A 26,422-nucleotide genomic window follows, 5' to 3' on the forward strand; every position below is an offset into this window, starting at 1 on the left:
GAAATGGCAATAAGCTGTAACCTCTTTTGTCGCAAGTGCCTCCTTATCAGAGGAGAAATACTGTGTCTCACCCCACAGAATCTCCTAACTACCCTGGGCCCTGTCTCCACCCAGGTGATCCTCCCGCAGCACACCTCCCCCAGGGTTGGGATCAGTAAACGTCTGCCTTCCCCTGGCCACCTGGGAGGAGACTTTAGGCAGGGTTTCAGCGAGGGCTCTGCAGGATTCTTCACACCAGTCAAAAGAGAGTTATCCTCTTAGAAAAACTCAAAGAATTAAGAAAGCCCTGACCCATTTTGATGAGAATAAAATCAATTACATGATTACTGGATGTGAAATCAAGCAAGCAACCGCAAACAGCAAAAGAAACAGAATTATCAGACCATGAGATGTATGAAGAGGAGGAATGCTGGGATTTAAGCACTCCTGCAGAAAAGTTAAAGACACAAATGACTGTGAATAGAATGGTTATATGTGATATTACCAAAGCAAATTTCAGAGTGGTACATTTCACTGCAACCAAAATACCAAAAAAATACTGAATTTTCTGTTTTTTTTAATTTGGGGGTACCACCTTACCCCGTTTTTCTATCCTTATAACCCCACCCTAACCCTATCTTGACCCATTGTAACCCCTTTCCCCACTACCCTATTAATATTTATATATATATTTATTTAATATTTTCAGCAGTGTTTTTCGGTATTATGGTTGCACTAAAATGTACCACTCTGAAATTTGCTTTGGTAAATTGACTGGGTACCAATAGAACAGAAGGAGATAAGTTAGCTCGCATTAAATGAACTAAGATTGTATGCAATCCTAAAAATGTAAAGGGATGATTGGAATAGCTTGGCCTAGTCAATCTGCCACTCACAGCTATTTTATTAAACGTGGTCCTAGTCAATGTTTTAGTATGGGCAGAAGTTGCTTTCTTGTAAGTCTCTGAAGCATAAAAACAGTAATATGCTTTTTTTATATAGACCATAATCCCAAGTTATATGTATTATTATTGCCCAAGTAAATTGTACTCAATTTACTGATATTGGAAGGAAAAAGTGTTTAATTCTTCGCGGTCTCTATTAGAACGTTTGCAAGTTGCACCCAGATCTCTGATTGATCACCTGTTTTGCTAAGCTATTTTACCAGTTACAGCAAGCTTCCAGCTCATCCTCCAATTACAAATAATGGACAATACTATTATTTCAAAGAGTAGATGATAAAAGGAAGATGCAGTGTATTATATGAATGTTCCTACAAATATTTGCTGTTGTATGAACTGCTTCACTAAAACATGAGTTATTTGTTATTTTTAAATCTCTTTATTGGCATTTATAATAAGTACAACACCAGTATGACAATGGGTGCCAACTGCAACCAAAAGGTGAATTGTTTGAATGAGCCAAGCAAGTAATAAACAACAGATAGGTACAACATAAAACATTAACAGTAACATTGGTGTCTCCACATAATTAACAAGCAATCACTTTAAGAGGGTTATGGGGGGGTGAGGGAAGGAGCCCGAACAGATGGGCAGGCAGGGTGTCAAGTAAAGGGTAGATCAGTTTGTGCAGGGTTGTATCGTTCAGGGGGGTTTGTCGTCATTGGAGGTATGAAACAAAGCCCATGTGAGGGCTTTCCAAGCATCTAATGTCTGACTCGCATCATCGGGGGACCTGGCGATGCTTTTCTCCCAGGCCGAAGTCTCTGCCCCTACCCAACGTTCAAGTTCACTCTGCCATGCATGGATTCGTGGGCCGCCAGGCCGCTTCCACGCCATGGCGATGGTCCTTTTAGCTAGGATACACGATAGATCCATGAGCTTCACAGTATGCTTAATTTTGGCTAGTCTGGGATAAGTTCCTAGAAGGCACTCTCCGGGAGACCATTCATACCTGGTCAAGCCAGCCTTCCTACAGGTTTGTTCCACCGCAACCCAGAGTTGACGGGTTTTGATGCATTCCAAGAACATGTGCATTAGGCCTGCATTGTCTCCGTTTCACCATGGACAGTTATGTTGTGGTTGATCGTAGATCTTTGCTATTCTGTGGGGTGTAAGGTACGAGCGATATAGAATGTTAAGCTGAATCATTCTGAATCTAGAGTTTCGGGAAACAACTTTAGGGAACGCCAATGCTCTCCCCCATTCTCCATCGGTCATTTCGCGCCCCAGATCTCTGTCCCATTTAAGTTTCAGGCCAGGGCTGCGGGGATTGAGCCTGTCTGATAAGTGTTTGTATATTTGGGACACCGGTCTCCATCCCTCTCCCAACCCGTAAAGGAGTGTCAAAAAGGGGCTAGACTCAGGCTCCTCGGGCCAGGAATCCCATTTAGCGCGTGCAAGTTTACGGATTCTGAGATACCACAGGAATTGGACGCTGGGAACCCCATCTCTGGACTGTAAGGAAGAAAAGTCTCGGAAGGAGCCCTTGTGATATAGGTCCCCCCAGGTGTACACTCCAAGCCTTTCCCAATACCTGATGGTTGCTAGATCAACACTGCTCTGGCATAATTCGACAAGGAGCGGAATGTCCGGGGCATATGCATGCTTCAGGTGGAGGAGCGATACTGTTCTGTGCCATATTTGTCTGCAAAGAGCAACCAAGAAGGGGGTATCACCTGTGAGTTGCTGGGGGCCCAAAGGTGCTCATTCAGCCGGATGGGAGCAATCGAGTGGTGGAACAGTGCTGTTTCTGGAGTGACCTCGACCGCCAACCATTTGGCAACAAAGCTGAGCTGGGCTGATAAGTAATACTTCTCCAAATCAGGAAGCTGGACGCCACCCTGTCCATACGGGAGGGTCAGCGTGGAAAGCGCCAGCTTATGTCTGCCATTGCTCCACAAAAAGAAGGGGGCCTCGATATAGTAAAACACATTTTGAAATCCGTAAACATGAGTTATTTGTTAATTCATACAGAGATACATTTAATTAAAATTAGGTTATCTAGCATATAGGGGCCAATGCAGCTCAAAATAAAGGTTTTTTTTTGCTCTGGATTGGATTTTCTTTAGCAATTTAAAAGGGAAAGTCTGACACGAAAATAAAACAATTACAGAAATACTATAATTTGGACCTTATTTACCCTTCTTATTATCGAGGAACATCCTTAGCACCTTAGTTTGAAAACGTTTATTTGCCAAATTAGCCACACTCTGCTTGAACTAAATCTTGTTATTTTAAGATAACATTAATTCCCTCATTGCTGAACCTTGTGTCAGTGCTCCTTTCAGATTTTACAATTCAAGTAATGATTTTACATTTTATATCCAGTACTGTGTTTGCTCTCTTCTTACAGTGCTATCTGCCTTGATCTCTGTAAACGTTAATGTTAATGTTAAAGGACCTTTGTACCACGCATTATCACCACCTGAGTGGTTCCCTGGTGCTCTGGCGGCTCTGAAAGAGGAAGGGAGGGTGATTTAGTGGGTCCCTTGGCTGGGCCTGGGGTGTTTGCGGCCGGTAGTTGTCGTGTACTGTTGTGCTAGTCTGTGTGTGTTTTGTTGTTGCAGTGTAGTGAAGTTTGTGCGGTTTGTTGTGCTGTAGGTTTGTGGTTGTGTTTGGTTTGGAGTTTGAGAGGTGTATGCAGAGGATGAACTTTTAGTGGATTTGTTTAGTTCGCATCTCTATCCTGAATTGGCGCGTTGGGCTAGCGTAATCTCTCCAAATGGGATGGGGCACCTTCCACCTTTGTCCTGATCTGGGCCCGTCCGGCATTCAATGTCCCTTTCGGATCTCGTTCCCACCTCCACCAGCCTCCCTCACAATGCCACCTGTCCTCCCTACCCACTTAAAAGGGCAGTGCACCTGCCAGTGTCCATAACTCAGTTAGTGTGGCGATTGGCAATAACCCGATAATTCCAAAACCCTGTGGTACCTGTTAGCAACTAAGGGACGAGTGAAGATGTTGGATGGGATTGGCTGGGGTTGTTAACTCCGTCTCTATGGGTGTTCCATTCTACCCGACGTCACCCGTCCAGGTGCCGTGGGTGCTTCTCAGTCGGTTCTGGGAGCTTGTCAGTGTCCTTTTCGGTTTAGTCACTCTTTTTTCCTTTCTGATGTTTCGGTTTCCAGTTTTAGTCTGTGGTGTTGAAGAGCCAGGTTTTTAGGAGTTTTCTGAATTTTAGCTGATCTTTGGTGTTTCTTATTTCTTTTGGGATGTTGTTCAAAGTTTTTGCGGCTAAGTGGTAGAAGGAGGTGCCTCCAAGTATTTTCTTAAGGTATGGTTTTAGTTCCAGGCGGATTTCATTACTTGACCTGAGGAGTCTCGGCTTGTAGATTGTTATTTTCTTTTGTAGGAATTCTGCTCTTTGTCCAGAGAGTGCCCTGTGCGTTATGCACATTGTTTTGAAGGTGATGCGCTGTTTTAATGGGAGCCAGTGTAGTGTTTTTAGGGCAGGAATGATGTGGTCTCTACTGGATAGTTTGAGTAGTCTGGCTGCTGCATTTTGGATCTGTTGTAGTTTCTTCAGTAGGTATTCTGGTATTCCGAGGTAGATGCTATTTGCATAGTCGATTCTTGACACGATGAGGGCAACGATAGTGAGTGTTTTTTGCGTGAAGTAGAGGAAAGGTAGAATTCTTTCTTGACTGTTGCATTTATTTGTGGTTCTAAGGTTAGGGTGTTGTCCATCAGGACTTCCAGATTTTTTACTATCTTATACGGTGATGGTGCGGTTCCCATTTCCGTTGGCCACGGGATGGCGTTTCCGTTCTCTTGGTCATTGGATATGATCATGATTTCTATTTTTCCTGGGTTGATTTTCAGGTTGTTGGCATTCATCCAGTTGAAGACTTCTTTTAGGCAGTTGAATAGGGTTGAGTGATCGTGTTGGGTGTCTTTGATTTTGTAGATGATTAGCGTATCATCTGCGTAGTTGTAGCATGTAATGTTATATTTTTTGAAGATTCTGATAACTGGGGTCTGGTAGATGTTAAAGTACAGTGGTGATAGTGAGGATCCTTGTGGCACTCCATAGTCGTTAACTTGTGGGGTGGATTTGAAGGGTTTAATCCATACGGTTTCCTTTCTGTCTGCTAGGAATGATTTAGTCCAGCATAGTGCTGTGTATGTTAAGCCTATGTCTTCTAGTCTTTTGGTTATGGTGTCATGGCTAACTGTGTCAAAGGCTGCGGAGAGGTCGAGCAGAATAAGGGCTGCGGTTGTGTTTGAGTCTGTGTTAGTTTTTAGGTCATCCCAGATGGATAGTAATGCTGTTTCCGTTCCTCTTGCGGGTCTGAATCCTACTTCAGCTTGGTCTAGAAGGTGGTGTTTTTCTATGTGTTCTTGGGTTAGTTTGTATACGTAGGTTTCCAGTAGTTTGGGGATGTTTGAGACCGGTCTGTAGTTGGAGAGGTCTTCTACGTCGCCACTTGTGTTTTTTAGAAATGGTTTGATATATGCTGATTTGAAGGTCCTTGGTAAAGTTCCTGTTGCTAGTGATAGATTTAGAAGGTTTCTGTAATGTTCTGCTGGCGTTCCTTGTGCGAGGATTGATTTGTAGATGTCCGGGGGACAGGAATCCATGGGTGAACATATCCTTCCACCCTGTTGCATCAATGAAAGGATTTATGGAGAGAGGTACCCAACACAGAATGTTTTTTAAACATTTTAATATTCACTCGACTCTCTTTTTAATTGCTCCGGCTAACATTCTGTAATCTCTTTCAACAGTTTTAATTAGTATAGCGACTGTGCACTCTGGCACTGAACTTTATGTTGAACACACACTAATACAATGTAATTGTGGACAGCAAAACTTTGGGTGGGAACCCACATCATTTTCGTCACAAGTATCCTTCCAGTATCTTTGAAAAGCAGTAATATTGCTTGTGCCCCTAGTTGTACTCCATTTAATGCCACTTTACACATTTTGGATTTATATAGCTGGAGGAATGGCTTAACAGGACCTCCACAGAGCAGCTACTTATTGAGTCAGATAATATGCCAAATCAGATGTGCTATCTCTTCACTCTGTCTACATATTTGAATTTATTATCATTTTTATACTAAAGGCTCTCTCCACGGTGCAAAGGCTCTAATGTGCCATGTATGCAGGCTTCTGAGGCTACTGTAGTAATAGGGCCTCTAAACCTTCTGTGCATCTCCCTCTTCCTTTCCGACTTTTTACTTTTGTCTTTTATATTCTTTTTTAAAAAAAATGTGTTTATTTTAAATCAAGGCAGGTTGAAAAGCATAAATCAAAACAATAGCATAGATGTGTTGATCCCCAAATATCTCCTCCCAGACCCGTCCCCCCTTCCCTCCATTCCCTTCCGAGGCCTCCACCCTCTGGGCCGTCCGTTCTGTGGCCCAACAGTGTATATGTCCCCTGTGGGGTCCTCCTGGTCTCTTAGGGTCCATCGGCATTGATGGGTTTGTAGGTTAGAGCGGGAAAACGCTGATCATATTCTAGTACCGGGCCCCAAATGTTCTGGAATCGGTGGAGGACCCCGGCCTTTGCTGCCGTCACCTTTTCCGCTATCAGTATGTCCCATAGTGTTGTCCACCATTGAGCCACACAAGGGCCGTCCGGGGACTTCCAAAAGCGGGCCAGCACCGATTTCCCAGCTAGAAGGCATTGGGTCAACAGTTTCGCCCTATTCCCGCAGCGTGGGTAAATCGCAGGGACCGGGACCCCCAACAGGACGGGCCCTGGTTCCAGCGGGACTGCTGTCCCAGTGATTTGTGCAATAGTTCCCGGGCAAAGTTTCCAGAATTGCTGGATTTTGGGGCATGTCCACCACATGTGGAAAAATGAGCCTGGGTGACCGCATCCTCTCCAGCAAGAGTGGTCCACCTTGGGGTTCATGTGATGAAGCCTTAGAGGGGGGTAGTACCACCTTAGCATAATTTTATATGCACGTTCCTTATTGGTGACACAAGTGGATGAGGAGTGTGCTCGGGTCCAGATATCCACCCATGTTTGGTCCTCTATCGGGTGCCCCAAATCAGCCTCCCACTGGGCCATGCAGCGGGTTCTCTCTGCCAGGAAATCGGCCAAAAAGCACCTATATAAATTGGATATCCTGCCTCGAATTGGGGGGTCCTTGAGCATTAGTTCAAGAGGGGTGAGAACGCGTGTTGCTGCTTGTTGGGTTTGGGGATGCGAGCACCAGTGACGCAGTTGTATATAGGTAAATCTGTCTTTTTCCTGAAGTTGTAACTTTTCCTTGCATTGTTCAAAAGTGCAGGGTGCATTTCCCACGTACAGCTGCTCTAGGGTCTCAAGGCCCCCGTTTATCCAGCGTTGGAAGTTGCGGGGTTTGACCCGGGCGAGAAAGCAGGGTTATGGAAAATCGGCGATTGTGGGTTCAGGCCCCTCGGGATGCCCTTCCGTTTTAGTGCCCAGTCCCAGGTATTCTGGGTATGTTTGGTTGCCAGAAGGAGGCCTCCCCAGTGTATTCTGAGGGGGGGTGGGATGCGTGGCAGAAATTGTAGGGGTAGGGGCAGCTGTGATTGTTCCAGTTCCACCCATCTGGGGCGGTTTGTGATTGTTTGCCATGCTTGGACATGTGCCAGTTGGGCTGCCACTCTGTAGGCCTGTAAGTCTGGGACTCCTAGCCCTCCCATTTTGGAGCCACCCAATAGTGTCTTGTAAGGGATTCTAGCCTTCTTACCTCTCCAGATGAACTTCAACATTTTCCTCTGTAGATCTCGGAGGGTTGGTGCGGGAATTGCCACTGGGAGGGAGGAGCAGGCATAAAGAAACCTCGGAAGAAAGTTAATTTTGTAAGCTGTTATACTTCCCATTAATGACATCTCCTGGGTAGTCCAGCATTTCAGGTCTCCCTCTAGCTCTTTAAACAGCTGGGGAAAGTTAGTCTGGTATGTCTCTTTTGGGTCCGCCGGAATGTAGATCCCTAAGTAGGGGTTGGCCCTTTTTTCCCACTTGATTGGGCTCCTCTTGATCAGCATTTCCCATTCCTCTGGGGCGAGGCCAATGCCCAAATCCGTTGACTTAGCGAAGTTGACTGAAAAGCTGGACACCTCACTGTAGCTGATTATCTCCGCTAAGGCATGCTTCAAAGAGGAGTGGGCTTCCGAGATCATAAGCAGGACGTCATCGGCGTATAAAGCGATTTTGTGTTGCGATGGGCCGACCTGCAGGCCTTTTAATCTGGGTGTTTTTTCTTATTTTCTGGCCGAAGGGCTCCATGGTGAGTGCAAAAAACAGGGGTGATAATGGGAAGCTCTGTCTAGTTCCACAGGACAGTGGGATTGGGGCTGAGATGGATCCGTTGGTCCTCAGAAATGTTTTTGGTTCTTTGTAGTTGGCCAGAACCATCGTTTGCAATGCTGTACCGAAGCCAAAGGCCCCCAAAGTGCGTTTCATGACCAGCCAGTCCACCCTGTCAAATGCCTTGGTAGAATCCAAGGCCTTCAGTACTAGTTTTTGGGAGTTTCGGGCGGCAAGGTCCACCAGTTTTAAGGTCCTCCGGATATTGTCCCCCGATGACCGGTTTAGGATGAAACCTGCCTGGTCCGGCTGGATTATCTTCGGCAGGATGTGGCCAAGGCGATTTGCAAGAATTTTGGAATACAGGTTTGCATCTATGTTCAGTAGTGCTATCGGTCTGTAGGAGGCCAGGTCTCTTGGGTCTTTCCCTGGCTTGGGCAGGAGAATGGTGGTTGATTCCTGCATCGAGGGGGTCACTGACCCTGTTTCCCTGAAGGAGTTGAAGAATGTCACCAAGGGGGGAATCAGCTGGGGTCTGAATAATTTGTAGTACCTCGTCGAGACTCCGTCCGGGCCTGGGGCTCGAGTTTTGAGAGACTTGATGGCTTCTTCGACCTCTTCCTCTGTGATTGGTGCCTCCAGGGATTCCCTTGCTCAGTTGGAAAGTTGGGGCAACGCCGCGCTTTGCAGGTATTCCTCTTGTTTAAGCTGGTTTCGCAGAGTAGCTGTCATGACCTGGGTCAGGTGGGCTACCGCCAGTTGTTGTTTTTAAGGTTCTGAGTATTGGACGACTCCCTGAGTGTCGTGCAGGCCGTAAATAGTGTTAGTTTGTTTTGGCCAGTTTGGCTACCAGGATTTTGTTTGCCTTGTTGTTCTTTGCGTAATAAGATTGTTTGACCTTGGCCATTAGATGTGCGGTCTGTTCCGCATAGTGGGCTTCTAGTTTTTTCATGGCCGTGCGTAAGGCTCGCTGCGTTTTGGGGGACCAACCTTTTTTGTTATGGGTTTCCTCCGCCGCTTTAAGTTCTTCTTCCAAGGCCGTCCGGGTCTGCCGCCTGTTCGGTGATAGGCAACCCCCTGTGCAATCAGGACGCCTCTGATTACTGCCTTCATGGCATCCCAGTTATTCGCCGGGGAGGTGTCGGAGGATGGATTTTCTTCAAGGAAGTTCTTGATCGCGGTTGCGATTCTGTCCCTTGTTGACATGTCATTGAGGATTGGGTCATATAACGACCATTTACGTGGGGAATTAGATTTGGGGTTTTGAGCCCAGATCTCCATGATCACTGGGGCGTGGTCGGATAGGATTCCTGAGCTGATGGACACTTCCTCAACGAAAGCGAGAGTTTGTGGGGATGCCAGGAGGAGGTCAATCCTTGAGAAGGTGCGGTGGACATAAGAGTAAAAGGAGTAGTCTATTTCAGTGGGGTGAAGGACCCGCCATGAGTCCACCACCTCCAGGGATCTAAATAAGTGTAGGACGCTCAGCGCCTGAGCGAAGTCGTTCAGGGTCGGGGGGAGCGATTTATTTCTCATTGGGTCTGGTACTCCGTTGAAGTCCCCACCTATTATCGCCTGGCCTTCTGTGAAGCGTGAGAGAGAGGATCTTAATGAGTCGTAGAAGTTCGATTGGCCAGAGTTGGGGGCATACACAGAGATGAAGGTGTATAGGTCTCCAAGCAGGAGGCATTTGACTGCTATGAAACGGCCTTCTGGGCATGTTTTTGTGTCTAGAATTTTGGGATGTAGGTCTTTCCTGAAGAGGATTGCGGTACCTCCCTTTTTAGTTTCCCCTGAGGCAAAGAATTGGAGTGGATACAGCCGGGAGCGGAGCCGCCCGACATCCGCCCGTAACAGGTGAGTCTCTTGGAGCATAGCCACCGTGGCCTCCTCATCCCTGAGTTTCTGCAGGATAGTTTTCCATTTGGCGGGAGAGTTCAGCCCATTGACGTTGAGGGAGAGGAGTTCGGGGCCAGGTCTTCCTCCGCCATCTGGTTTGGGGGGTGGTCGATGGTGAGTGGGTCAACCGCCATCCCTGGTGAGAGCTTAGAGACGGTCATCCTGCACTTGGGATTTTAACACGAGCTCCAACAGGAGGCCGTAACTTTAACTAGCGGGTTGGCCGACAGTGTGTGTGCGGACACACCCTTGGCCAACAGGGCCAACAAATAACTTGGTATTGTGAGTTTCCAAGAACTCAGGGTTGGGACGTTCCTTGGAATGGGCATGAGCCGTGGATATAGCCCGCCGCCATAGTTAGCAGTGCATGTTCCTTACACTAGAGGTGATGGTTCCCCGCGGGGCAGGGCCAGACGGTCGGTGAGCATGATGGGAGCCTACAGGGTGCGTGCCTGCCCTCGATTATCTCTTCCTGTTGCTCTGCTGCACCTTTGACCATAACGGTCGCCTAGGCTTCGGGGAAGGGGCTGGCTGCGGGGGCTCAGTTACATCCGAGTCTGGCGAGGCGGATTCTTTGGGCGAGGTTGGGTGCATGATTTTGCTAGCGTCTTCCAGGTGACTGATTCGTCGCACTGCACCCTTGTATGAGAACTGCAGGGCCGTTGGAAATAGCCATCTGTATCGTACCTTTTGGTCTCGGAGAAAGAGTGCCAGGGGCCAGAGCGCCCTTCTTTTCTGGAGAGTAAGCATTGAGAGGTCTTGGTAAATCTGAAGTGATGAGCCTTGAAAAGAGAGTTCATCCCCAGTACGGCTGACAGCTGAGATGGCCTCTTTAGTAGTGAAGAAGTGGACCCTCGTAATGACATCTGGGGGGAGATCCGAGTCTATTCCCTGACGTGGGCGTAGTCTATGAGTGCGGTCCAATAAAAGCTGGGATTTATCCTTTGTGGGAGCAAAGACTGAAAGAAGGCCCCAACGTATTCTGCCAGGTTTGTATCGGGTATGGAGGACGGGATCCCTCGGATCCGGAGGTTGTTGCGGCGGCCCCTATTATCAAGGTCCTCTTGCTTAAACTCTAGGATCTCGCACTTGTCTTGTAGAGCTCTGATTGAGCGCTGGACTTCCTCCAGTGTGGTTATGTGTTCTTGCGAGCGATCTTCAATCTCTCCCAGCCTCTGCTCCACCTCAGTCACCCTTTGGTCAGTTTTTTCAACTTTGGTGGTGAGTTCTGACAAGCATGAGCGGAATTCAGTCTTGATGTCTGCCATAAAAGTCACTAAGTCCCATTTGGTAGCGAGAGCTTCTTTTCCTCCATGGGATTTCTGTGGGGTAAGACTGGGAGGGTCCTGTTTCATACCCTTGTCTGATGGCGAGAACATAGTGGCTATATTTGGGTTTTTGCTGGTCTTCGCTTGTTTAGACATGGCGGCTGAGTGGGGCAGATCTACCCAGAGGCGTAGAGGTTCCCCAGAGGGGTTCTGAGGTTGTGGTGAAGATCTTGTGGGCAGCGGTCTCTGTGATTTTCTAGAGCGGTGGGCTCTGCGGGTTCGAGGCGAAGCCTGTCTGTCTTACTGGACCGGCAGGTTGCGTCCTTCCGGTTAGGCTATGCGGGGTGGGAGGTTCGGGTGTCTTTAATGAGGAGGGGGGGACCAGGGACTTGTCCCGCTTCCCTGAGAAAACCGGTGTCACCGAGCGAGGATGTGGGCCGGGGCGCCCCAGTAAGTATACGGGAGGCAGAACTCAGAGGGGGCTTCTGCAGGGGCCGTTCGGTTACTTAAGCAGATGAGTTGTGCAGCAAGGGGTCCCTATGGGAGTAGACCACCTCAGTAACACTGGGTTTCAGGGTCTTCCTCTGAAGTCTTTAGCCTGGAGGGCGTGGGTCCACCATGGGGGGTTGAAGCAGGCAAGCGGCGGAGAGCAAAGCAAGAGGGGTCCCCCGCAGTGGGGTGTTACGATGTTCCAGCGGACCAAGTCAGTGGGAGAGGACGTGGAATGCAGAGTGGCATCAGCGGTATTTATTTGCTTCCACAGGAGTCTCCGGACCTCTGTGTTATCTGTGGCCAAAGCGAGCAGTCCCCTGTCGGCCAAGATCTGGGAGGGGACTGCTAGCAGCACCCTGGTGGGGTTGTCCTTGCCCTCCAATGTCTCCCAGGGCTGGAGGCCCACTTTTGAGCTCCCATGGGGAGTGGGCGTTAGGCTGTTATCCTGAGTTGCCCGGCTTAGCCATTGTTCCAGCTGTAAGGGGCCACTAGCCGTAGCCCCAATGTGGCTTCTTCCCCTGGTTGTTGTTTCTGCAGCTGGAGTCCACGATTGGGCCTCTCCAGAAGCGGGAGCAGGCGGCGGGTTTTCCTTCTACGCCGCTCGTTTCAGCCGCAGCTCCCGCTGCAATGGAGTCCCCACCAGGGCCACTATCCGGCCGGCTTCGCCGTTTCCCCTCCTCCAGGGCTGGGCTCTGCACGCCGGCACCCAGCACAGGGCGGGCACGGCTCACGAGCGCGGTCCCGCTGCAGTCCCCACCGCTGTGTGTCACGCTCGGGCACGGGGCTGGCTTTCCAGGCCGGAGTTCCCCCTCCGCTCCAATACTCTCGATTGGTCCGGGCCGCCGGACAGCCTCCCACGTCTGGATTCAGTTTGGACCTTGTATCTGGGCCTTCATCCCCGCTAGCTCGCATGTCATTGTGCGGTTCGCCTCCGTTTCCCAGCCACGTATGGACTCACATACGTGCCCGCCATCTTGTTTTTCTCAGGTGGTGCAGGGTGCTGGGTTTCGGACGGCGATTTCGGGTACAGTGTTTCTGCACTAGCTCTTCATCTTTGCCACGTTTAAGCCCCACCGGTTCCGATCCTCATAGCTGGTGTCGATGATCCATTTTAATTAGGGGAACTGCATGAATTTTGCTGCGTTAGTGGGCATTCCACGGGCGGCTTCAGCGGAGCGACCACATCGATGGCGCTCCAAGCCACGCCCCCCTGTCTTTTATATTCTTTCATTTTCTTTCCTTTCATTGCCCTTGGTCCCCATCTTAGTCTCATTCCTCCCTTCCCCTTTTCCTCTCCGCTGCATTTTCATTCACACTTGCTATGTCGCTTCAGTGACCTTCTTGGTATTCGATGAGTGCAGGGCGTTTTTCTGTTTTGGCTTGCACTGGCCTCCCTTTGACAGACCAATGAATAGTTTTAAGTGACAAAACTAGGGCTCTCTTTTCATAATCTCTCTTTCTCGCATTATCTTCTTCCATCCTTCTTTCTCTCTTTGTTGCATTTTCTTCTTCCATGCTGTCTTTTTCCACCTCTTTCCCTCTCTCCCACTGTCTTGCTCTTTCTCCACCCACTTTAATTTCCCTCCTTTTTACCCCTCTTCATTTATGCCTAATTCTCTTTCTCAGCCTCTCTTCCTTTAGTCCCCTCTTTTTTCTCTGCCCCTTTATATTTCTTGCCCACCTTCCTCTCAATCTCTCTTTCCGATGCTATACATTCTCCTTTCTTTTTCCCTCAGTGGTCCTTATTCTCCACTCCTGTGCTTCTTGGAGGCCTGAGACGCCGAGATCAAATTTGAGGGGGTCATGGAAGACCACATCAGATATTAAACGGATTTTTTGGTTTGATTTAGCCACCAGAGTCTGATTCTGCTGCCCTCTGTCTTTGCCGCCTCAGGCAGGCCCGTTTCTTGGCCTGGGCGAGGCGGACGATGCCCTGGGCGCAATTTCCCCAGAGGGCACAATTGCTACGGTCCCTGGAGTCCCTCCCAGTCTCAGATGAAATTACCCAGTTTGTGGGGCGGTGCGATTGCCGTGGGAAGAGTACCTGATGCTGCCTCTTCCGACAGTCAGAGGTTCCCTTGAGCACTTTCTGGACGCTTGGGGTGGGGTGGGGGCATAAGCACAACAATAAGAACACTTCAGTTCCCCCTGCAGCTAAGACCAGCCCTTCTGATCAGAATGCCAGCAGGAAACTGCTAATGATGGGCCATTAGTCACTGAATGGTCCGTGCCAGCATTGTGATGGTAGTGGAGGTGCAGTTGGGTGCGGGTGGGGGTGGGTTGGTATTTGTGCATTGTAGGCAGCTTTGCCTCTCTGCAGGTGTGCAAATTAACACTTCACACTCTCTGACGCAAGTTCATAGAAGTGCCACTATAGCAGCATAAAAAATGCTTACAAACTTTTAACTATATGCCCTTGTTTCACTTTCTTTAAGTATTTATTCATTTCTTCCTCGAAGATTGGGGGGATAACTGAAGGGTCTTGGCCTTGCAGGGACGCATGGTGGGCCCAGACACGGTACAAACAGAGACCCATTTAGGCCCACGGTGCATCCCTGCAAGCCCAGGAAATGCCCAAAATAATAGTTTAAAGCAGCGCTATTTCTTTCATGCTGCTTCTTTTCCAAACTATATATCAATTCCACTTTAAGTCACTTCCATGGCGCTGGTAATGAGTTACTTCATTATTCTGATAATAGTTTTGACCGGTGTTGCTGAGTAAATATTTTTTTAGGCACGACCCGATTTATTTATGTCTTCATGCAATGTTTGTCGGGTACATGGACGCCGATTATTTATTTATGCTATGTTTGGCGGATACCTGTATCCGACAAACATGACATATATAAATAAATATACAGGTACCCAACCAACATTGCATGAATAAATAAATAATCCGGGTCCATGTATCCTTATAACAAGTCAACAGTCAGACTTTACAGTATCAAAGGATACACTTGATTCCCATTTGAAGAATTTTAAAGTGATTGTTTATTGGGTTCAGCTGTCTCCTTGTCATTGCCCTTTTGGCTTAGGTTGTGGTCTCTTGGTGTTCCCAGTCCTCATTATCTGCAGCCTAAGCGGGACTGGGGCATAACATTTTCTTGGGCACCACTTCAAAAGTGGTCCACCGTTGCAAATGGCAATTCATTCTTTGTGTGACGGACTGTTTGACTTTGGGTAGGCGTTCCTTAACTGTGTAGTTTGGGAGTGGGGCGCAGGGTGCAGTGGGAGTGGCGCACAGGATGGGCGTGGGGGGACACATTCCTAGTGTTTCGTCCTGGGCACCAAATGGACTAGAAACTGCCCTGGCCTCAGGTAAATGTCTCAGTCTGTATGAAAAAAGGTAGAGACAGATCCTGTGTAGTTAATCGATTTTCTGGCCTACCTCCACATCAACCATCCCGTGGTAAGCGGCTGCAATAATGTAACATGAAGCTTATGCTGATGTATTTTATGCAGTCAGTGTATTATGACTTGTATGTGATTAAGAAATGGTAATTCTAATGGGCTTGTGTCTCCTCTGGCAGGTTGTGTGGAATTCTTGGACCAGCCGACAATGGCATTTGTTCGACTTCGAGAAGCAGTGGAGTTGGACTCAGTTCTGGAGGTATCCATCCCTGTGCGGTTCCTGTTTGTGCTGCTGGGTCCCATCCACAGTAACATGGATTACCATGAGATCGGACGCTCCATTTCCACTCTCATGTCTGATAAGGTATGTGAGAGATGAGTTAAGTTTGGATCAAGAGGGTAATACGAGGGCTAAACTTCATGATGACCGAAGGCTGTGCAAGAGTGAAAACCATGGAAAACAGTAGAGTTAACTATACATGCCGTAACTGTGCATTCATATACATCAGAAATGAGAGCAACATCTACCTATTAAGGAAATGTGTCTTCAGGAAAATGTGAGCAACTGATTTCCTCATAGAAATCCCTGTGAGCACTTAAGCAATCATGAACTGGAATAAATTATCAAAGGTCAGCCAGATCCAGTATCGGCTATCTTCTAATAGAACTGTTTTAGTGGATATTTCACAGCTACTTTGTATCATGTGGAGAACAGATGGATAATATACTAGGGAAGGTAGTATTCCTTCGACCTGCAAGATAATGGGAGTTGTGATAACCTGTTCAAGGATCACAAGTAATCCTCAGGTACAGTTTCTCGCAGATGTATTCCACTTAGTTACAGGTTGGACCCCAAAATACATAGAGGCAGAAACCCACCAGAGACACCATTAGTTACAGGTTGGACTTCAAAATACATAGAGGAGGCAGAAACCCAGGCACCAACAGACTTTCTCAGAAAACTCAGCCAATACTTACTGAGGTAACACTCTCAACATTCCCTTCCGTTCCATACAGCCTTGTTATACACTCAGATGCACACATTAACAGAATACAACACCGCCCTCCTTTCCACACATTCACACCCACAGTGCCAGACAGCTCCCTCTGACACTCATACAGTCATACCAGAGAGTGGGGACACCTGAAGCAGCCCCCACACACAACTGAGTGCAGGCAAAAGAAGGGGGGCAGATGATGGCCAACTCTCTAATACCATGGGTACTTATCTTTCCTGAGGGTAAATTAGAGCTGCGCCACCTAAAGACTAGCAGGGCCGGAGAACACGCCCACCATCCTCTAAAGCTGTTGGGTGGCGAGGAAGGTAAGGGAGGATACACTAGGCAAAGCAGTGGGTAACGTGGGCTGTAAACCTTCACAGCTCAACTGCACTGTGGATGCAAACTCATGGCTCTCCTTGCAGCCAGTGCATTGAACTCTAGAAACAACTACAACGTGCATGTACTTTCCAGTCACTCCTTGTACTCATTGCCACAAAGCAGACTCATCATGAACTCTAGCAAAAACCACAACCTGCATTCCGCACTACAGGCTCTCCTTGTACTTGCTGTGGAGCCGATGCATTGTAACTCTAAAAAGATCCCACTATTTGCATTCACTCTCCATGCTCTCCTCCTTCTTAGTGCTGTGGAGCTAATGCATCATGCAAAGCAATACAATCTACTGTACATGAAGACGTGTCCTGTATCCCCAGAGCATAGCACTGCTGACAGTCCGTACCCCCTCACCACCAGTTCAATATTATGCAAGTGAATGGTAAACCTAGCGTAAGACATGTATGCAATTTCTCAACTGTGGAAGGTTAATTCTGCCAAGGCAGTTCCCAAATGAACAAACACCAAGTAACTGGACAATAGCATGTTTGCAAGGCAACCAAGCAGGAATACTCAAAAAGGGCAAACATGGCAATCAAACTTGTTGCCATATACCTACACTTGAACATTCCTGGTCAGTTAGCATGTGCGCTAATGTTTGCCATGATGTATTAGAATTCTCACAAACCTGAAGTTCAGTCAGTATAATTGGGAAAGGGAGGTATATGTAAGTTCCCTGCAGAAGCCTTGTCCCTAAACTCTGGCTTTCATAATGGAGATGTTGGTGGCTCGGCCTGCAGGTCTAAAAAGGATATTGAGGGCAGTTTGGCAAGTCTTGTGAAACGTGAAAGGTCTAAAACATCTCTGATACTGTTACACTAGAGCAACACAAGCTGCAATGAGAGCATCCTATGCAAAATGCTGGTGTAGCGTACCAAAAGGCATTCAATAACCCACTTTCTGAATTCCGAATACTGCAAGACCAAGGCATAAATGAGGTTGGGCAACATGGTGAAGCGGGAACTTTGCGATCCATTATGAAAGAAAGCCACTCTCATCTAGTGAAATAAACATCAGAGTGACATCTTGTTAGCCTTATGCGCATTCCTTTATCCATTTCACCAGACTCTGTCTTCCTGATATGTCACAGAGGGTGGCACTCCCCAGTATACTTCCAGGTGTGCATTGGGAATGGGCGCGCATCCCATTTCAAAACACGCCAGTGGTGCAAGATGAGGGGTGCATGCGGGGCTGGCAGTGTGTGACTGTTGAGATGTCAGTGGGCCACCCGGGACACTTACTTTCAGGCCCTAGCATGTTTCTTGAGCACTCAACGCCCAGATGCAACGTTGTTAACGGCTTTTGTACAGTACGGCTGGTACCGATGTCCCATTGACCTTGTGAGCAGCTCTGCGGGCAGAATGACTGGTGGGGTACTCTACGTCACTCGCCTTTGCCGACTTCAGTGGTCAGTCCCTTTTCAAGGATGCTGCAACAGATGGGGAAAGGAGGGGCAATGTCCTCCCTCAATGGCAGACCGCTGTGGCTCACAACAAGAGCACTGCTGCTCCCTTGAATGTGTTCCCTTTTTAGTTGTTTACTTTTTTGTGGAGGTTCACCCAGACTTGCCTGAGTTGGTGAAGTTTCTAAGTGGTGGTGATGATATGGTTATGGTCGAGGAGCAGTGGGTGTTCACGGCTGCACCCACATTTTAGCATCTTCTTACTTGAGTACCTCTGGTTTCTTTCCCTTCTTTTCGCCAAATATAACCGGTGCAAGGATCACATGGGAGCCTCGGGTTCAGTTTCACCTAGATGCATTCCTCCTCTTAGTTACAGGTTAGATTTCAGGATACATTGAGGTGAAGAATGCTACCAGACACAACATCACATTCAGCTCCCAAGCACCAACTGGTTCTCTGAGAATACTCGGCTATCACTCACTCAGGTACACTCTCAACAAACATTCTGTTCGATTCCATTCAACCATATACACTCCAGATGCTCACATTAACATTTTATTTTTGCATTTGCATTTTTTTTTTGCTGCTGAGTGTTTTAAAAAAAAGGAAGATATTAGCCAGTGCAGTCATATGGCCTATGCCTGGTCACCAATGTGAGGAAGGATAGCTCAGAAGCAACGTGTTTGTCTTGGAAGCAACGCAGTGAAACACAGGTTCGAAGCCCGATCATGCGCTTAGAAACCACTCGTTGGTATTAAGCGTTTCATAAAAGAACAATTATAAGTATAATGTATTCTTGTCAACTGCTGCTCAACACTTCTCCCAGACGTACGTGGATTGTGTACGGCAAGGCTAGTTTACACATTGCTTAGCGCCGAGCTGGCTTTTCTGGAGTGTGCAGTGCTACTGATTGGATCCATGAGGAAACCAGACCAGGCCTGGCAATAAACCACCTGAACTGGAGCAGGGAACACTGACATTTACATAACTTTTAGATTGTGTGTGATGGTGGAAACTTCATCTTGAAGGTCAATGCTAACCAGTCTGCATTAACCCATACCATCTATATCGACTACCACTTGGTAACTGCACAGCCATTCCTGAGTAGTTATTATTCTCCAGCATGGGGTCTGGCATGGATTCACATGCTCATGAATATTCCCCATCGTCAGGCTGGGAATCCTCGTTAAAGAAAAAATCAGTTTCAGTTTCGTTTCTGAACTGTCATTCTACTAGTAACCAATCACTGATCTCTGGGTCATACTGCCCCCAGCCAATGACTGCCCTCTACCTAAGCCCCTCCTCTGGCAGCCATCTTCAGATTTTTACCACACGTTCAAGTGTTGGGAGTCCTCGTGCTATAGCTCTCGAGCTTTTACTGCCTTTTGCGATTTTTCAATGAGTTTATTCTCAACCGAGCCTTAAACTCCACCGATTCTACTTCTGATCAACGGGATATTTCGGAACTTTCTACGTCCCTCAAGGGCGAATTTTCATCAAATGTTCACTTCTTGGAGGATTCCGGAAGATCTTTGAGGCCTATCCCGCGTGGACGTGGCCCAGGACAAAGGAAACGACGCCCGGATCCAAGCTTTTCAGAATCTGCCCTGGATGTGGATTACATAATGTCTTCAAGGAGGATGAGCACTCTCGATGCCTCTACTGCTTTCACGAAGACAAAATGCACATGGAGAAGGAGCTCCGGAGGCAAGCAAGGTGCCGCCAAAGGATTCGGCGGCGGTTCCTCGTCGTACCGCCAAGCAGCCTGTTCCTCGTCGCAGGAGGCCTACAGAGGACGTGGCAAGACAGGAGGATCCCATCATCGTCGGCAAAGAGGCCAAGGCGGCAAGGTCGCAACGAAACAGGATTGAACCGGCCTTGGTGTCGGGCCCCCACCTGAGCACCCCGGTGGGAGGCCGGCTGGCGAAATTCGTCAGCGTGTGGGAGTCCATCTCCACCGACCGTTGGGTGCTGGATGCCCTGGCCCGCGGACACACTCTGGAATTTCAAAAGAGGTGTCCCCGTATTCCACCCCTAGCCAGGAAGGAAAACCATGTCCCTCAACTGGTGCTGGAGGTATGAGCGATACTAAGAAAGGGTGCCATCGAGCTCGTCCCAAAGAGGCTCCGGTGCTCTGGAGTGTACTCGCGATACTTCCTCGTCCGGAAGAAGACCGGCGGTTGGCAACCCATCCTAGACCTTCGTCATCTAAACAAGTACTTCAAGTCCCAGAAGTTCTGGATGGTCACCCTCCAGCACGTCCTGGGACAGCTGGAGGAAGGCGACTTCCTATCGTCGCTGGGCTTGGAGGATGCCTACTTCCACATCCCCATTCTAAAAGGACATCGAAAATTCCTGCGATTTGTGGTCCAAGGGCGGCACTATCAGTTGAAGGCCCTTCCCTTCGGATTGGAGTCGGCATCCAGGGTGTTCTCCAAGTACTTAGCACCAGTGGCGGCGCGGCTGTGCCTGCAGGGGATCCACGTCTACCCCTACCTGGACGATTGGCTCATCCGAGCAAAGTCAAGAGAACTTGCCATCGATCACACAGCAAAGACTGTCCAACTGCTCACGGATCTGGGATTCTCGATCAACTTCGCGAAATCCCACTTGGTACCGTCGCAAGTCGCCCTGTTCCTGGGAGCCAGGCTCGACACATTGGCGCGATTGGCTTCACCGTCGGAGGAAAGGACGAAGGCCATCCTGGTCAAGGTACAACGGCTGTTGACCATGGACGTGGCCAGGGTGAGGTCCATCAAGTCCCTGCTCTGCATGATGTCCTCGTGCGCCTATGCAGACTGCGGATGCGACCACTGCAGGAGTTCCTCGACGCCCGTTGGATGCAAGTGGCAGGCAGCTTCGAAGACAGGATCGCACTCAACGAGACTTTCCGCCAAGCGACCCGGCGCATCAGGAAACGGTGACGACAGACACCTCCCTGGAGAGATGGGGAGCGCACACCGAAGATCTTCACGCAGGAGGCCTTTGGCTCCCGGAGGAGAGGTCACTACACATCAATGTCCTGGAGCTCCGAGCCGTGTTCTGCCCTCAGGTCGTTCCTTCCGTCCCTCAAGGGCAAGGTGGTAAGGGTCTTCACCGACAACACCACCATGATGTTCTACATCCAGAAGCAGGGGGGCACCAGATCCCCAGCCCTTTCCAAGGAAGCCCAGGATCTGTGGCACTGGGCCGTCGCCCAAGGGATGTTTCTGGTACCCTTCCATCTGGCGGGAATAAAGAACACCATTGCCAGTGTTAGGGAGAATTCTCATCTATGGCTAATTTCCCTCACCTAGTGAGTCCCCCAGCAGCTTTGCTGGACTTCTGGAGTTTATTTTTTTTCCACTTGGTAAGAGTGAGAGCTTTTTCCCCCCCTCTTACCTGTGTTTTGCTATGTGTTTCTACCTGTTTTTGTGATTGTGGACTCTGAAGTACATCAATATATATAGGAGACAAAGCTTAGTAGAACAGGTTACACAGAGTACTGGGATTCATAAAAAAACAGATATAAACTTTAATTGAATGTACATCAAAAATATAAGATTCATGCAGCTAATAATCAAATAATTCCTATACAAAATATCTATTAAGATCAGCATATAACACAAGGATTTCGTAAATTCCAAACAAATGTTCAGGTAACACAAAATGTCGAATACATTCAGCAATCTACTGGCTATGTATCAGTTTCTAATTAATATTCGATAACACAAGTTGTTGTATTCCTGTATACATCCAGGAAGGTGTCTTAGGGAGTTTACTCAGAGAACATTCATCAGGAGGGTTGTCAAAATCACAAAAATCCAAATTAAAATCTTCAACTGTTATAAAAGTGGAACAGTATAATGTACACGTGCAACCTGTAGGTTAAAAGAAAAATGGACAGATAAGGAGCTAGATCTATAGCTAGGGTGTATCTGTCATGTTCCCCTATGGGTGAATAAGAGGACCAGACAATGGGTAATATTACCTTTTGTGGTGCTCGTGGGGGCTCACAACGCCAGTAAATCAGGTTGTGGTCAGCTAGAATGTAGCTGTGAACCTGTAATAAATACATGAAAAACCTATATCAGTGTTTTTCAAAAGAGCACAAAACCCTAGTTCGAGAGATGCAATTGTTCCAAAGGGAACTGAAAGTGTGTGAGGTCGTAAAAACAGCTCACCTGAATGTAACCAGATCCGTAATCACTTAGGAAAAGAACTCCGTAATAAGTTCGGAAATGCAGAAGAAGAAGTCCCTTAATGTGGCTCCTTTCCACAAACTCGGACCACTAACATTGATGAATCATTTATAATCAAAAGACCAATGTCATATCTATAGAAAAGAAAATGAAGAGAACAAACCTCTGTGAGTGGGACCCTCACCGTACAAGAACCTTCTAATCTCTTTGAATCATACAGCAACCCTGAGTCTCTATACCGTCGCCAAAAGTGAACAGTGTGATATAGTGCCAAGTAAGTCTCGAATCAAGGAAGGAACCCAGAATAGATAAACCTTGAAAAACCCCACTGTTAGAACAACTGGGCGTGGACAATCGCCAAACAGGGTATCAAAGTGTAAAGCTACCCAAAACTTATCAAACCCTCCGGAGTGTGAAACGTGACCAATGTCATCCAAAAAGACTGGGATTAAGGACCCCATTGTAGACGCTTACCAGATGGGAAAGAGTAGCGAGGTACACCACTTCAGTAGCCCCCTTCTTTTTGTGTGTCACACAGCACCTTCAGTGGCGTGGCACAGGGTTGTCTTTGAGACTTCCCTCGACTCCATTTCTGAGGCGACTACCGTCCCCCGGAAAAGGGTAAAGTTAACATTAACTTTACTTAGTCAATCTACCACAGATCCAGTACACCCCATCTTCCATGGAGTACTGGAAAGGGTTAATTCGTATCACTTTTTATCTGTACCTCCTAGAGCATTGTTTCGCTCTTTTAACATTTAGACTTGGCTGGTGGCAGTGGTATCTACCCTAACCTTTCTACCGCGATTATATTAGATAAACGTGGTACTGTTCTTGGCCATTATATTAGCCTCGAACATAAACCCGCTTGACCAAATTGTCTTTCTTTTAGCTCTGGTTGGGTTTATTCGCCATTTCTTTTTGTTAAAGTCCTTCTTGTGTCTTACTTTGCGCGGCAAACTAGGTTTGCATTCTTTGTTCACTGTCTTTTGGCGGGCTTCTGCTCAGAAGCCCTCCTCAAGGCGCCTGGGTGTCTAGGTGGGCTGAATGTGAGGGAGGGGTGTAGTCACCCCCTGTACAGGGTATCCTAGGAAACCCAAGTCACACTTTGTCATGATTGGCCAGGGTAGTTGTCCGGGCTGGACAACCCCCCTGCTGGGTGATTGATAGCCAGGCTGTGTGAATGGGGGTTTTTCGCATAAAAGGCAGGTCTCTTGGGCTAGAAGTCAGAGAGTCACCACTGGAACTACAAGGAACCGAAGAGAAACGGAGAGAACAACGGCTGCTGCAACTGCCCCGTCCTGGGGAAGCCCTGCTGCAGTCCTGAGCTATCTTTCCTTCAACGACTCAGATAAGATCCAGTCCGGAGTCTTCTTTCCTTGAGCTTGGTGGGGATAACCAGCTCGTCTTCCACAGCCAGAGGATCCTCTCCCTTGGTCGAAATCGCTGCACGCTGCTGTAGTGGTCCGGATAGCCACCTGAAGAGCCTCTCCTGTTTTTAAGGACCGCATCTTTTATTCCTCGTTGCTGCTGCCGGCTTCATCCCTGTGTGGTGCAGACTCCCTTCAGACGTCCTCCTTCACAACAAAGCTCCAGGAATCGTGGGTCTGCGGGAAACGAACAGGAACAACTGTCAGGGCACCAGCTGCACCATTGGAACAAGGTACTGTGTTCTACTTGAGGAAACTGGGTGAATCCCTTTTCTTCATTTCCAAGGCTTGCCCTTGTCTTCCCTCCTTCTTATAACTTTTGCTTCCGAACATTGACAATATCGAAGTACTTTTGGCTATGTTGAATCGTGAACTGTCTGACTGTGTGATCTTCGGCAACAGGCCCCGGTGTCTTTCGACCCTGGCTCCGGCCCTTTGACTTTTGAACTCATGCCTCTAAGTGGTTCTTGATTCTGCCTGCCTAACCAAAATATTGCCTGTCATTTTTGCCTCCAACTCCCTCTGGGTATCTCAGGTGCTAAGTGTGTTTTTGCCCCGGTAGCATTTCATGTCACGGATACGTGTTTATTTAGTAGACCGAACTGTCAAAAAGTGATTGCAATCGTATTCGCGGTAACGTGTTTTGTTCGTAACACCGGTTCATTCAAACACAGGGTACTTACCTTGAGTCTTACTGTACAAAGTGAATTGGTTAGTTGTAGTATATTTAACGTGTGGTTTTTATTTGAGGTTAATAGAAGTGTTGTGTTTATAACGAATGGTTTAAAAATAAATGTACTTATATTTTTACCTGAAACCTTGAGTCAGTGTTTGCTTGAGTCACCGTAATTGTAGTCCCTCTGTGTAATCTCTGCTACTGCTCATATACTCTTGAGATAAGCCTGGCTGCTCCGCCACTGCTACCACTCTGACATTGTAGTACAGGCTTGTACCGAAGGTAAAACTTGTATTGCCAACTGTAGTCTTAATTGTGTGTAGTGGTCCCTAAGGGCACTGCACAGGATTCTGCCTAACAGCCGACTCTCTCAGCAAGGAGCTGCTCTCGATGCAGGATCAAGTGGATCTCCTATTCCGACGATGGGGCAATCCCCAGATCAATCTATTCACGACGGCGATGAACGCCAAGTGCCAGAGGTTCGCCAGCAGGTTTCCCCAGCCAGGGAGCATGGGTGATGCCTTCTCATTCCCCTGGGACGGCCTGTTCCTGTATGCGTTCCCACCGTTGCCGTTGCTGCTGCGACTCATCAGTCAACTCAGACGGTCCTGGTGCAGGATGATCCTTGTCGCACCGGTGTGGATGAGGCAGATCTGGTTCCCGGACCTTCTGGACATGTCAGCGTCCCCCCCAGTCAAACTGCCGATGGATGCAGATCTTCTCGCCAGAGAAGGAGGCGCCATCCTCCACCACGACCCGGGGTCGCTGAACTTGCAGGCCTGGCTCCTGCAGCACTAGAGTTCGGAGGATATAATATCCCGGCAGACTGCGAGGAGGTGCTTGCAAAGGCCAGGGCGTCCTTGACCTTCAAGTGCTATGCACACAAATGGAAGAGGTTCTCTGTCTGGTGCCGTGCACAGAAGATTGACCCTCTGTGGATTACAGCCCCTCAAGTGCTGCCTTACCTACTATCGCTGGGCAAGGCGAGGCTAGTTCATGCCTCCATCAAGGTCCATCTAGCAGCGATTTCCCGCTATACCAGAACTCTGGGGCGATCATCTCTGTGGTCCCATCGCCTGGTGAAGGAGTTCATGAAAGGACTGTTCCGGTCATTCCCTCCGGTGAAGGCTCCGGCCCCGGCGTGGGACCTCAACGTGGTACTGAGCAAGCTCATGGGACCGCCTTTCGAGCCTCTGCATTCGGCACCGTTGAAGTTCCTATCGTGGAAGACAGCGTTTCTTGTGGCCATCACCTCCGCACGACGAGTGGGAGAGATCCAGGCCCTCTCATGTAAACCTCCATACCTGACATTCCACGAGACAAGGGTAGTGCTGAGGTCGCACCCCTCCTTCATGCCCAAGGTGCCGTCGGACTTCCATCTCAACGAGCCCTTGGTGTTACCTGTTTTCTTTCCATCGCCTTCGTCGCCGGCCGAGAGGACTTTGCACTCGCTGGATGTGGCTAGAGCGCTAAAGTTCTACGTGGACCGCACAAAGACCCTTCGGAAGACATCACAGATATTTGTGAACTTTGGACCTGTGAACCAAGGGAGGGCCCTCTCAAAGGCTTCCATTTCCCGGTGGCTCTCCGGCTGCATCATGCACTGTCACCGGTTGGCAAACCGACTGTTGCCTGGCCGTCGAAGAGCCCATTCAACCAGAGCAATCGCTGCTACCACAGCGTTCCTGTTTGGTGTGCCCTTGCTGGACATCTGCAGGGCTGCTACGTGGAGGTCGACGCACACCTTCACGAGTTTCTACTGCGTCGGCCGGGATTCCAGGGAGGAGTCCAGAGTCGGCCAGGCAGTGCTGCGCAACCTGTTCGCTTGAAGGTGAGCCTGGTGAGGAAGTAAGAGATGCATAATGTTGAGTTGTTGATATGCTTAATGTTGAGCCTTGCCACCTCCTGTGGTTGTGCATGTGTGTACTGCTATGTATTCTTGTATTCATGAGCATGTGAATCCAACGCAGACCACATGCTGGAGAAGGAACAAGTTACTTACCTGAAACTGTTGTTCTCCAGCATGGGTCTGGCATGGATTCACATGCTCATGAATATTCCCCGTCGTCAGGCTGGGAATCCTCGGTAAAGAAAAAATCAGTTTCAGTTTGGTTACTAGTAGAAAGACAGTTCAGAAACGAAACTGAAACTGA

At 48.3% G+C, this 26,422-nt stretch overlaps 1 protein-coding gene across 8 annotated transcripts in view; it reads left to right on the forward strand.

The window, feature by feature from the left end:
- Positions 1–26,422, forward strand: part of SLC4A2 (solute carrier family 4 member 2) — a 1,509,271-nt gene that overhangs the window by 1,105,450 nt on the left and 377,399 nt on the right. For all 8 annotated transcript variants that reach the window (XM_069645996.1, XM_069645995.1, XM_069646002.1 and 5 more), the window contains one exon: positions 15,366–15,550. In XM_069645996.1, coding sequence (XP_069502097.1) covers positions 15,366–15,550 — 185 coding nt within the window. The remainder of the gene's footprint in view (positions 1–15,365; positions 15,551–26,422) is intronic.

This window comes from Ambystoma mexicanum, chromosome 2p (genome assembly GCF_040938575.1).
Source record: "Ambystoma mexicanum isolate Mex_15411 chromosome 2p, UKY_AmexF1_1, whole genome shotgun sequence".
NCBI classification, from domain to species: Eukaryota; Metazoa; Chordata; class Amphibia; order Caudata; family Ambystomatidae; genus Ambystoma; species Ambystoma mexicanum.